The 12,066-nt window shown below is 49.7% G+C and overlaps 1 protein-coding gene across 2 annotated transcripts in view; it reads left to right on the forward strand.

The window, feature by feature from the left end:
- Positions 1-3,533, forward strand: part of PLCH2 (phospholipase C eta 2) — a 395,254-nt gene extending 391,721 nt beyond the window's left edge. For both annotated transcript variants that reach the window (XM_074975802.1, XM_074975801.1), the window contains one exon: positions 305-3,533. In XM_074975802.1, coding sequence (XP_074831903.1) covers positions 305-2,034 — 1,730 coding nt within the window. In that variant the 3' untranslated portion in view covers positions 2,035-3,533. The remainder of the gene's footprint in view (positions 1-304) is intronic.
- Positions 3,534-12,066: the final 8,533 nt, after the last annotated feature.

Consider the following 12,066-nt stretch of genomic DNA (forward strand, 5'->3'; position numbering starts at 1 on the left):
AGGCATAAGTAACTCTTCTTTGGAGATGTATAATTGGTGAAGTAACATGCTACAGATATGGTCAAAAGTAACTAAAAGCTTTGCATGTCTCAGATTGGCGGCTCAGTGCTTTCTGAAAATCTCACGTCTTCATTGGAGCACCCCACATCATGATAAAATTATTTTTGAAAATCTTGGCCAACCTTTCTCTGTTTTCATTGCAAAGGGATCTTGGGTAAAATAATCATCTGTAAGTGAATCGATGTGGTTAATAGTTTGCTTAACTTTTGCATCTCCCATGTGTTTTTCTTTCTCTCGCTTCCAGTGGATGTCTGCCAGCTCTCCATGCAGAGGTCGGTCACGTCTTTATGCAGTCTAGAAACTATCACCGAAGAGCCCTTCGTTGCCAATGAAAAACAGTATGCTGGTTCTTGCATTCCTCTGCCTGTTGCCCCCTCAAGTGATTCTGAACAAGGGTTGGTGTCTCATCAGTCCAGTGAACCTAGATCAGCAGGAAGTAGCCCAACAGACCAGCCCAAGGAAGCTCTTCTTGCTCCTGAACCATGGGTAGGCTTGGCTTCAGATGACCAAGTGCCTGTAACTCCAGGGACAGCAGCCACAATCATGTTGGGCCAGAAAGGTGACAGGACATGCCCAAAGGGACCACTTGAAGATGGGGATGATTGCGAAAAGACCCATAGTGGTGGTGAAGATCGGTCTGGTTTGGCAGCATATCCTCAACAGACCTGGAGGATGTTGGCGCTGAGTGATACTTCAGTCCATTCCACTGAGAACTGCCAGAAGGGAAAAGACTGTCCAGTATTATCAGATGGTAACCGAACTGCCACATCCCTAAGCCTGAAGGAGGGCACTGCAACTATCCCACCACCTCCAAGTCATCCGAATAACAGTACACGACCATCTTTGCCTCCAGAAGCTTTCCAGAGACTTCAGCCTGCCCAGCCTCTGGCTCTGAGCAGCTCTCACGTGTTAGTAAGGAGGTCAAAGAGTGAAGGGCACAAGAATTCCGACTACTCAGCCTTAATGAAAATTCCAAGTAGCCTGTCCCCGGCAGCAAAAGTGTACTCTGATGCCACGGTGCATGACCAGATCTGGAGCAAGCTCGACTGCAGCAATCACCGGGACAGCATGTCTTCCTCCTCCAGCATGTCATCCAACGACACTGTGATAGACCTCTCTCTGCCCAACCTGGCTCGCAAAAACCTTCCAGACCTAGGGACCCCTCACGAACACATGGAGACCGCTGCTGTGAGAAGGGGCATGCGCCCCCGGTCTGCTACAACGCCTGGTAACGAAATGCCAATAGTGACCAAGAGCAAGTCCAATCCCAATCTGCTGGATGACCAGATGCCGGTGGATGAGCTGCACCCCAGGCCTCTGGCCAGGGTTCTGCAAAGTGCACTGAGCTCCATTCCAAGGAGGCATACCTGGAGCAGGCTCTACATGGAAAGTCTCAAGCAGTCTTCTCTCAAGTCCAAAGCACAAGCGCAAGCTGAAGCCAGCCCGACAAAATCCAAGAGTCTGGGGGATCTCACCTCAGACGATATTGTGTGCACTTTTGAAAGCAAGTACCGGAGCATCAGTAGGAGCTTCGTCACAAGGTCCATGCGAGAGCAGCGCCGTTCCTCAGGCATAAGGTCTCCAACCAAGCCCCAGGACCAGCTGACTGAGCAGCTGAAGAAGCTGACAGCCTTTCAGGAGGAAAATGACATCACTTCCCCCACTAGCCTGGAACCGATGGAATCTGAGGAGGAAGGGGAGACCTTGCTCCTCCGCAGGTCCTCCTCCCGCAGCCAGAGCAGGGTGCGGTACATTGCCAACCGGGCCAAGCAAGCCCAGGAGAGGCAGCGGCTGCAAAGCCTGGGTCAGATCAGTGGGAGCCCCATCGAGGAGAGGGGAAACCCCGAGGGAGCCTGCTGCATTGCAAAAGGGGCTTGTACGGATTCAGCTTCCCCCATTCTGTTTACTCCCCAGCTAAAGAACCCAATGGATTTTAACCAGGACACAGAGGTCTTCTTCTTGCTGAAACTCTAATGCTGGGCAGTGCTGAACAAGGTCAATGTTTACATTCCTGTCTGAGCAAAACTTGAAAACCCAGGAGACCTGAAATGCCCAGTCATGAGATAACATTTCTTCTCCCCATGGAAGATAAAGCAACCAAAGAGATCGGCTGTGCAGTGATGGATGAGAGCGTATTGGACATCTGCAAATTAGGGCAGGCCTGGTGCAGTCAGTGGCTGGCAGATAGGATTGCAGTTTTAAGGGTTGGGGCTTGGGATTGGCTTGTTTTCTTTTTACAGCCTCTAATTTGGCCTTTGTTTCTATCTGATCACCAGTTTGCACCTGCAGTATATCTGTGTGCTCAAGCCACAGTGCTTCCCCAGGGTGCTTCTGCCTGCCAGACAAACCTCTGCATGACACTAGTGGTGCCCACAGCTCCTGCAGACTGCAGGCCCTACAGGGGAAGCCTGGCTTTAAAATCTGGCCCCTGGCTGTTTTTTCTAAACAGTCTGAGGGTGTCTTTTCTCCCAGCTAGTCAAGCAGTGTAGCTGTTCTCTGTAGTAATAATCCAGCCTGCAGAGTCCACCGCCCAGCCTGGCCTTATGTGTTCCATGGAAGTCCCCATTGCCTTGTTCTTTTAAGCTGAGGAAGAAATCTCTCCATGTTTAGAAACAGTGCTTTTAACCCAGGCTGTCTGTGTGTATGGGCTCGCTGATGGGGGGAGCAAAGGGGGCTGTTGTTCTAGAGTCTCAGCGCACCAGCCGCAGCAACGATGCTGTGGTTGCACGCGGCTGTGAGGCAGTGGGGCGGGTAGGGGAGAAGCGCCAGTCAGTGCTGGAGCTGACTGCCCTTGGCCCCACCCCTTCCAAGGCGCAGAACCAGGACCCCCCCCTCATCTTGTTGCAGAGCCCATGGCGGGTGTCAGTCCCACTGTATCTGTACAAACTGTGTCCAGTTCTTATTTCAGAACCTAATTTGGAGGGAGGAGGAAGGTGCTAGAAAACAGACAGGAAGTGTCTTCTGTTGACTTTGTTTAGCTCTGAGATAGCTAAAATGAATGCGACTGTTCCTTTGCAAAGGGGCTTGACCCTTTTAGGTGAGATTTTAACCATGCTGCTCTACACAGCACCTTCCAGATGAATTTTACTTTTCTTTCTGTGATGCACTGCCATGCAAGATTTTTGATCGTATGTTTTAAAAAGATATAGATATCTATATATATAAAAGTAGATGAACATATTTAGAATTAAACCCCACCTAAATGGAATCATTTTTTTCATTTTTTAACCTTTTTTATTTTTAGTTTATTTTTATCAGGATTATTGTTCATTGTTTGAGACTAGATGTACATTTGATGGGAGGAAGAGGAGGCTGTTTTGTCAAGATGTGTTTTTAAAGTGGAGCTAAAGTTTTAATTTTATTTTCTACCTGCCTAGTCCCTGTTATTGGGGATATGTTTGTTTGTCACGATTCCCCTCTGGATATTTCAAGATTTCAAAATCTATTTGTAAAACCGTCTGACATTACTCAAATAAAAGCATTTAACCTTTTTCAGCTTCCGGACACTGTAGTTACTGCTAAAGGAAAGGGTTTCTTATGCTCCTTATCAGTTTGTTATGGGAATGTGGATAATCACCCTTTTTGGTCTTCCTTGGTACCTGCCATTTGATGTTCCATCTTTTTTTGGTATCACCCGGTTTGGATCCCGTGCAACTTATATCAACTCCACTGATGTGTAGCTCACCCTGCTGCCTCCTGTTATGTCACACGATCCTGCACAACCATTATTCGGGAGGTTGGTTTTTAGAGGAATGGTGGTGCCTCTAGATCAAAATTCTAGGTGGGCCTGCATTTCCCCCCTCTGTAAGGCCTGAATCCAGAGGTGCTGGAACTACCCCCAGACTTGAAGTGGTTTCCATTATATACATGGTTTACAGTTTGGTTCACTGGCTCTCAGCACTCCCACTATACAAATTGTTCCACACTCCTGCTGAACTCAGAGCCTAATGTGAAGTTGGCTGCAGTCAATGAAAGACTCCCCCAGAGGCATGGAGCTTTGGTTTATTCCCAAAGGCATTCTCAGTGGCCACCAAGTTGTTGGGTGAAGTGTGTCTATCGCTGCATTAGAGCCTTCTGCTGGAATGTGCAAGATACAGTCTGGGCCAGCTGCAGCCTTCTGAATGGTTCAAAGCGTAAGAGCTGCTCTGTCACAGCAAAGCTCTGATTGTTGAGTAGAACTGGGGAGGGGAGGTAAACTTGGACTGTTTTCTTTTGTGGAGCAGTGTCACAGTGAACATGAGAACAGCTACACTGGGTCTGACCAAAGGTCCATCTAGCCATATGCCTCAGAGGGAGTGAACAGAGCAGGTTCAGTGATCCCTCCACTGTCACCCATCTCCAGCCTCTGACAAGCAGAGGCCAGGGACACCATTCCCACCCATCCTGGCTAGGAGCCATGGATGGACCTAACCTTCATGAATTTATCTAGTTCTTTTTTGAACCCTGTTAAAGTCCTGGTCTTCATAACATCCTCTGGCGAGGAGTTCCACAAGCTGCCTGTGTGCCGCATGAAGGAAGTCTTCCATTGGTTAGTTTTAAACCTGCGATCTGTTAATTTCAGTTGGTGACCCCTCGTTCTTAGGTTATGGGAACAAATAATTATCTTTTCCTTATTCGTTTTTTCCACACCAGCATGATTTTATAGACCTCTGTCATATCCCCCTCAGTCTCCTTTTTTCTAAAGTGAAAAATCACAGTCTGTTTTAATATCTTTTCATTTGTCACCTGTTCCAAACCCCTAATCATTTCAGGGGTTTGAAACATCTTCTGTGGCAGAGGGGAATTAAACTTAATTAATGAATTCTTGGCACACCTCTACTCTTACACGAAGAGCCCTTGGTCTTTGCTCTTTAATGTCTACGTAAGTTTTTTACAAAAATGCCCACTTATCAGTCAATAGCCAGCGATCAGCTAATAATCTATACAGGGAAGTAGGAGATGGGGGATAACGTCTCCAACAGCTCTTAAAGTTGTGTTGAAAAGTTATCATAAAGCAAAGTCGAACATCCATAAATCGTCCCTTTGCTCTACAGATCAAACTCTTATCACCCCAGCTGCCAATTGGACCAAAGGTTTGCTAGGCTACAGGGGCACAGCGACCATGGTAACGCTTATGGAAGTGACCCAAGGGGCCTTAATGCCTGCCTCGCCAGGACTCCTCTTGAATTGTCACCAGCACAAAGCAGCTTCATTGATATTCATGAGGCACCAAGTAGGACTCTAACGCCATTTATCATGAGGCTGAAAAGCTGTATGTTGTTTTTATAGACTTAAAACTAGCAACCCACAGAGCAGAGTGTGTCCATTTAAGAATGTTTAAGAAGGTTAATGGTTTATTTTAAGCCCCTGCTGAGTTCAGGTAAGGGATGGGGAGAGGTGTTTAAATGCATTTTAGGGTTTTTTTTAAAAATCCAGTTTCATCTGATTCTCTCTCTTAGCTGATTAAGTACCTTTTTATTTAACTAATGCCCCATCTCTGAGCCCAAACTGGGATGTACTTCCAGGCACTTTTTTTTTTCACAGTTATGAAACCTGCCTGTTGTTTTATCACCTTCTGGTTTATTTGGGTTTCATCACCTGCTTGTAGGTCTATAGCAACTGCCTCAAGTACATTTGGACAACTCACCCTGTTCCGGTAAACCCAGACTTTTAGTGATGTACTCAAGCGTCTATTCTGGCAGAATTTTCTTTTATGGTGTCTATAGTAAAGTTTAATAAGCTGCTTAATGTCTTTCTCGTGTTTAATATGGTTGGCTAGCCCACTGGCTTCTCTGCAGCGTCTTCTTCAATCCTGCTCAGTTGCTTGAATGTTGTTGTCCAGAGCTCATTTGCAGAGCGAAGGTGCTGTCACCCTCCATATGGCCTAAAAAATTGGGAGATTTTCCAAGATACAAGGAGGAGCCACAGCCCTAAATTTCACTGACTTCCACTGGGAGCTGGCAGGTGTCTAACTGCACTATATGCCTTTGAAAAATCTCCCTTTCCAGCTATATACCAGCAGACGCAACGAAAAGGCAGGCCCTGACTGGTAGAGATCACAACTGATATTTAAGGAAGGGTGGATACCACAAATAACAGTGCAAATTAACAATCAGGTGAAAATTATTGTAATAAGCAGCAGTAACAGGACACTTTCTGCCTTGCCCTTACCGTTCCCACCTGGAAATCTGTAGTAATTGATAATAATCATGAATGAGCAGAAGCTGCAAACATTCCTGTTAGTATAGCAGGTAGAGCAGCTCTACTGCACTCTCTGACCTCAATGGTCGATAAGGGTGGTATCAGAAAGTATCCCTGTGCAGATCACCCCTTTTAATAGCTTGGAGCCAGGGCAGATATGCACATGTTGCATTTTGCTGGGCCCCATTTGGGTTGCGCTGCATAATGACAGCTTGCCTTCAGGTCTAGAAGAAGTAGAGGCCAGGGATGGAATGGGAACAGGAGCCGAGTGGGGACAGATGAATTCGTCCTTATTTAAGGCCAGTAAATGAAAGGCCAGAGAGAGGCCACTGCCCTTCTGCTCTGAGATGTGATTCCTACAATGGTGAGGTTGTGCTGACTTTCCTGGTTTACAAGTTAAAACAAATGACAATCCTGTAACCTCCATGGCTGATCAGAGGCGGAGTTCATTCTAGTTCAAGCATCATCACTAATTAATGCCCCGTGGGTCAAATTTCAGTCTCAATTACTAACAGGCAAACTTCATTGCTTACTCGTTTGTTCCCAAGTCAAACCCAGGCCAGTCCATTGATAATCTGCATATTGGCATGGGGGAACTGAATGCAGAGCTTGGCCGTGCAGATGGACATGTCTTAGCAATTTGCTGTTACTGAGGGACTCGTCAGAAAAGAGATTGTCAAATAGGCCCTAAATAAATAGAGGTTGAGCCTCTCTAGTCCAGCACCATCAGGACCTGACTGGTGGCAAATGAGAGAATTTGCTGGACCATGGGACATCGCTGTTGTTTAGCATAATTACCAATACTCCGATTGCTTATTGGGCTCTTAGAAGATGTTGGGGGTAAATTACAGCTAAATAACAGCACAGAACACAGCCAAGACAGGTGGCTGTAAAAAAACTTTATGTGACAACAGGAAACTTGGCCACACCCAAAATAAGTGGTTCTCTGGCTGACTAAAATCATGCTGGATTATGGATGTTGCCAGACTAGAGAGGTTCAATCTGTAAAACTGCTCTGAGGACACACAGCACAGGCAAGGAAGCAGAAATAACCATTGAGAGCATTGCACTGGGAAGACCTACCAGCCAACGCTGTGTATAATAACTCAGTGAAGCTTATATAATCAACAGGGGCTGGCTTAACCCTCAGAGACCTTGGCATTGATAGGTCTGCGTCCAAATTCTAGTTCCCCCTCCTATAATATGGATCGGAACCCAGGCCCAAACTTGAAGGCTAGGGCCTATGTAAATAGAGGGCAGGACCATGTCACAGCCACATTAGAGCACCTCTCAGCTTGGAGGAAGCTTGGGTATGAGTTTTGTGGGTTGGATCTATTTTATTCCATGCCCTGTGTAGGCTCTTGCCACAACTCAGTGATGAGTTCTTACCCCACCAATGCCATGGGGGAACTTGAGTATCTGTGTCTGTCTCCCAGGAAAGAAAACAGGGTCTTTGCTGCCTGTTGCTCCCTGCAAAGGGGCAGGGGAGTGAGGCAGAATCACAAGACCGGATATGAGCTAACAGGATATCTAGTGTATCCTTGATGTCTGACAGGGTTTCCTATACCAGCGAGTAGTTTGTGGTGTATTGCATCACAAGGCTGAGATACCCTCCCCGTGAAATACATGCCCAAAAAGGAATTCTTTGGCCTGGAGCCCAGGCTGCTGGACAGTTTGCACCAGCCCCAGTGCTTGGGTCTTCAGAGCAAGGCTATGGAGTGCTGGGATCTTTGCTCCTCCCAGCTCCTTTGGATAGAGACGCCTCTGCACCGTGCTTGTGCTGGGAAAGTCGAAAGCAGTGCCTTGAGCAGCCAGTTATCCCCTTGCTCACCTGCCCTGCATACCTGCAAGGAGGGAGCAATTTCGGCTTTGTCTACACTGGCAATTGAGCAACAAGGTTTTGGTTCTCAGGGGACTTAAACCGCTCCTCCCCCCCAAACAACAAAAGCTGTGATGGGGCAGGTACTAGTGTAAACAGCGTCTTGTTGGCAGGAGTCCTCTCCTGCAAACAAAGCAAATACCACTGAGAGGAGGAGGGGGGAGGTTTTTTGGCAGCAAAAAGTGCTGATACAGTGTTTCTGCTGCCTGTCCTAGAGCAACATGGCCTGATACTAAAAGCCACGTCGAGTAGATGTACCCTTAAACTTCCAGGGCTCGTGTGGCTCTGTTACTGGGCACCTGCGCATCGCTGCATGGCTAGCACTGCACTTCCAGTGGGCACGTTCTCCCATGGGTACCCATGACAGGGTAGGGGTGGGATTTCTCCCAGCTCAGTGTGTGAGCCCATCTTTTGTGGTGTGTTTCAAAACGCTGTGGTGAACACGCCTGTGAACTCTCTGTCATTTTGCCAGTCATTATGTATAATCAGTGCTTTTTTTTGTGCTGGTACTTGCTTGAGTACTGGCACCTCAGCAGCCCCAGCCATGGGATAGGAGGTGGTGAAGGGTGGGGACCTGTCTGAATACAAGCCCCTCATTATTTTTACCAAAAAAGCCGGGTATAAAATCATAAATAACTCTTTAAGAGCAACTGTTTCACTCCTCACTCAAACAATTGCTTAACGCGGAAGAATTCAGCTGAGGGTCACTGGCCAGGGAGAAGTAAGGCAAAGTCCCCTCCCGCCAGACTCTCTGTGCTGTAGTGCTAAACGCTCAGGGGCTTCTCAGCTAGCGCCCGCACTTTCTGTTTTCCCTTTCCACAGAGCTTTTATCCTCCCTGGCTGAGCCCATTGGACAGCCCTGCCAGTTTGCATTTTACTGGCCCCTCACCTGGCCTCACCCCACCCCGCCCCAAAGTTTCACTGACAAACCTCAGGGCAGTCCTGGGCAGAGGTAGAATGGCTCCTTTCCGCCTACCTCCCCCCGCCATGCCCCCCAGAATCCAGGCCAGGACTAGCTCAGTGCATGCTGTGTCTAACTTCTGTGCAGCCCTCCCAATGCAGCGGGACGGGGTCAATACCCCATCTACTTTTCTCTTGGGACCAGGGCTTCACTAGTCATGAGGTCCTCCCAGCGTCCTGACATGCAGTGAGGAGTGCCCAGCAACCCATAGCTGCTTTGCGCAGCTCACTGGTCTATAGCTGTCCTAAGGTGGTTGTCACCTTAGCAGATGGATCTGCTTTACAGGGCTGAAATTTGGGCTGTTCATACGCTCCACAAATGGCAAGGCCCACCCCCTGCCAGCCAGCTTTGCTCTGGCAGCGGCAGGGACTTCTCCAGCAGTCACAGTTTGGAGCAGGCCCTGGTTTGTCTGGAAAAGCCATAGTAAATAACAGCCCTGTCATGTGGCCCAGCCCAGGGACTTGGCGGTTTCCTCTCGGCGCCCCAAGCCCTCTGGGCGCTGGCCTGTCAGGAGAGTCTTGAGTAAGGCGGGGATATGGAGATGCGCTGGAATCATCTGCATTGCTGACTGTGTCTATGGAAGTCCAGCATAATGCCCCCGCTGTGCCCAGACCCCCTTGTGCCAGGTGTGTCGCAGACGCCTCAGAAAATGAGTTTGTATCACAAGACGAGCCAGCCCAAGAGCAAACTGAGGCACAAAGCAAGGAAGTGCCTTGTCCAGCAGAGCCTGAATCAAAACCAAGTCTGCTGAGTCCTAGCGCAGCACGCAGCTTCACAGTCCCTGCCTTGTGGGGATGACGCTGAGTGGGGTCGAGCCCCTCACTCCCTCCCCTTCCAGGGGCTCCTGCAAAGTGCTGGGAACAATTGCCAGCTCTGTCCCTGCTGGAGCCTGGCTCCTCCTCTCCGAGTCCAACCCATTTATCTAGAGAAGGGGCAAGCCAGTGTGGGTGTGCGGTTTATGCAAGCTCCGAGTCCTTCCTGCTGAGGCCCCCGGTACACGCACCATCGAGGAGCAGCACAGAATAACTGTAAGTGAGACACTGTCACGTTGCAGCTTGTAGCTGAGCGGGCCGGTGCGCAACCAGCTGTTCCTAATCCCTGTCTGTCAGGCTCCTCCATCCTGGGAAGGCTGGAGCCGGCCATGCTGGCAGCTTTGGCATTAGTAAAAAAATCCAGTTGAAGGCAAAAGCCCCGAAGGTCACTGCTTGGCTCCCCTCCTGCTCGTTCCCTCCCTGGGCAGGTGACCGGACTGCCAACACCAAGTCCTGCTGCCCTACAGCTGAGCTGCTATAGGGCCTTTTCGAGCTTGCTGTAGCTTGTGGGCTCCTAAACCCTTTGGGCCTGGCCTTAATGGAGCTTACTCGGACCAAGTCGCACTGTTTCCTTGTGGGGCATGGCACTGCGTTTGCCTGGCCTGGCTGGGATTTTGTGTGTAAGCATCTGGGAGCTGGTCCAGCCAGCCAGCATATCAGCCAGGCTGTTTCCCGTATGGCCAGGAGAGGCAATTCCCTGCCAATGCCAGGCCAGTCTGGTTCTTGGGGGCAGGTGTTGGGGCAAGGGAGGGGAGGGGGGGCTGCAAAGTAGAGACCGAGGACTTTTCCGTGGCAAAGAGCTGCAAGCTGCAAGTTGCAGTGTGACCCAGGTAGGGGGTGTTTTCCCTTATGTGTAGTGATGGCTGAGGGGCCCGGTGGGATTCGCTGATGTGGTGTTCTGCTGCTTGTCTGGCTCCACCCGCTGTGATTTTCCAGAAACCCGAGTGTGAGCCCCAGACTGAATTCTGGCCCTGTCCTTTGGGATTTTAACACGCCCCGCCCCCCAACACACACTTTTCAAATCACTTGATGACGAAGGGAAGTTGTATCATGTATTCCCAAAGCAGAGGTGGAAAAGGTACCCAAAACGTTACTTGAGTAAAAGTGCAGCTGCTTTCACTTCTGGGTACTTGAGTGCAATGAAAATATGGCGTGCGTGCGTGTACTTTCACTCAAGTAGTTTTCCAGAGGGACACCAGTGACTTGTATTTAAGTAACACCCCCCTCCGGTAGCTGTACTTCTACTCAAGTAACGTTTGGGATACGTTTTCAACCTCTGCCCTAAAGGCCGCTTTTGCATTAGCTTTGGTTTCCTTCCAGTGCTCTTGTTCCTCTGTGTGTGTGTGTGTGTGTGTGTGTGTGTGAGAGAGAGAGAGAGAGAGAGAGAGAGAGGCAAACGTGTCGTTGTACCGTCACGAGTGGGCACTGATTTCTTGGCATGGGGCAAGCACCATGGGAACAGGGAGGCAGAAGCATAATCATGGAAGTCTCGAAAGGGACTGTTTGCCCAGGTGTGGGATGCACTGTTGTCGGCACTCGCCGGCTGCCAGCCTGTGGGAGGACTGGGTTTGTTATTTTACCCTGGGGCCCCTTTGCCCTCGATGCCCTCCAAGGGCCAGCTGCTTTCTGGGTCGCTGGCTCCTGAGCCACCTAAAAAAAAACAGTTGGGGACCACACAAAAGTGAGGAGCAAAACTAAAAAGCCCCTCACTGACCTGGTCCCCAGCTGAGAAGCAGGAAAAAAAAAGACTTTCCCCTCAATGGGCAGGATGGGGAGAGGGAGGTGCTGAGGCTCGGCGCTTACCTCCAGGGTTTATCTATGGGGCTAGTCGATTTTGTGGGGTCTCCCTAGGCTCAGAGGTGGGGCTGAGAATGAGGGGCTCAGTGTATGAGAGGGGGCTGGGGTGAGGGTGCAGGATCTAGGGGAAAGGGAGACGGTAGGAGTGAGCTGAGTGGGAAGAAGCGTGCAGGAGCGAGATGGGGGGGTCTGGGCAGGAAGTGGGGTGCAGGAGCAGAGAAAAGGTGTGGGGCCTAGGAGGGTGGGGATAGAGCTGTGGGGGGGGTCTGGCTGGGCGGGGCAGGGTAGGACAGCACATAGCTGGTGCAGCTCCTGGGGGCACAGGTGTCTTTGTGCAGCGCTGCCTGCTGCAGGGAAGTGCTCCCAGAAGGCACTGC

Source organism: Carettochelys insculpta, chromosome 23, assembly GCF_033958435.1.
Source record: "Carettochelys insculpta isolate YL-2023 chromosome 23, ASM3395843v1, whole genome shotgun sequence".
NCBI classification, from domain to species: domain Eukaryota; kingdom Metazoa; phylum Chordata; order Testudines; family Carettochelyidae; genus Carettochelys; species Carettochelys insculpta.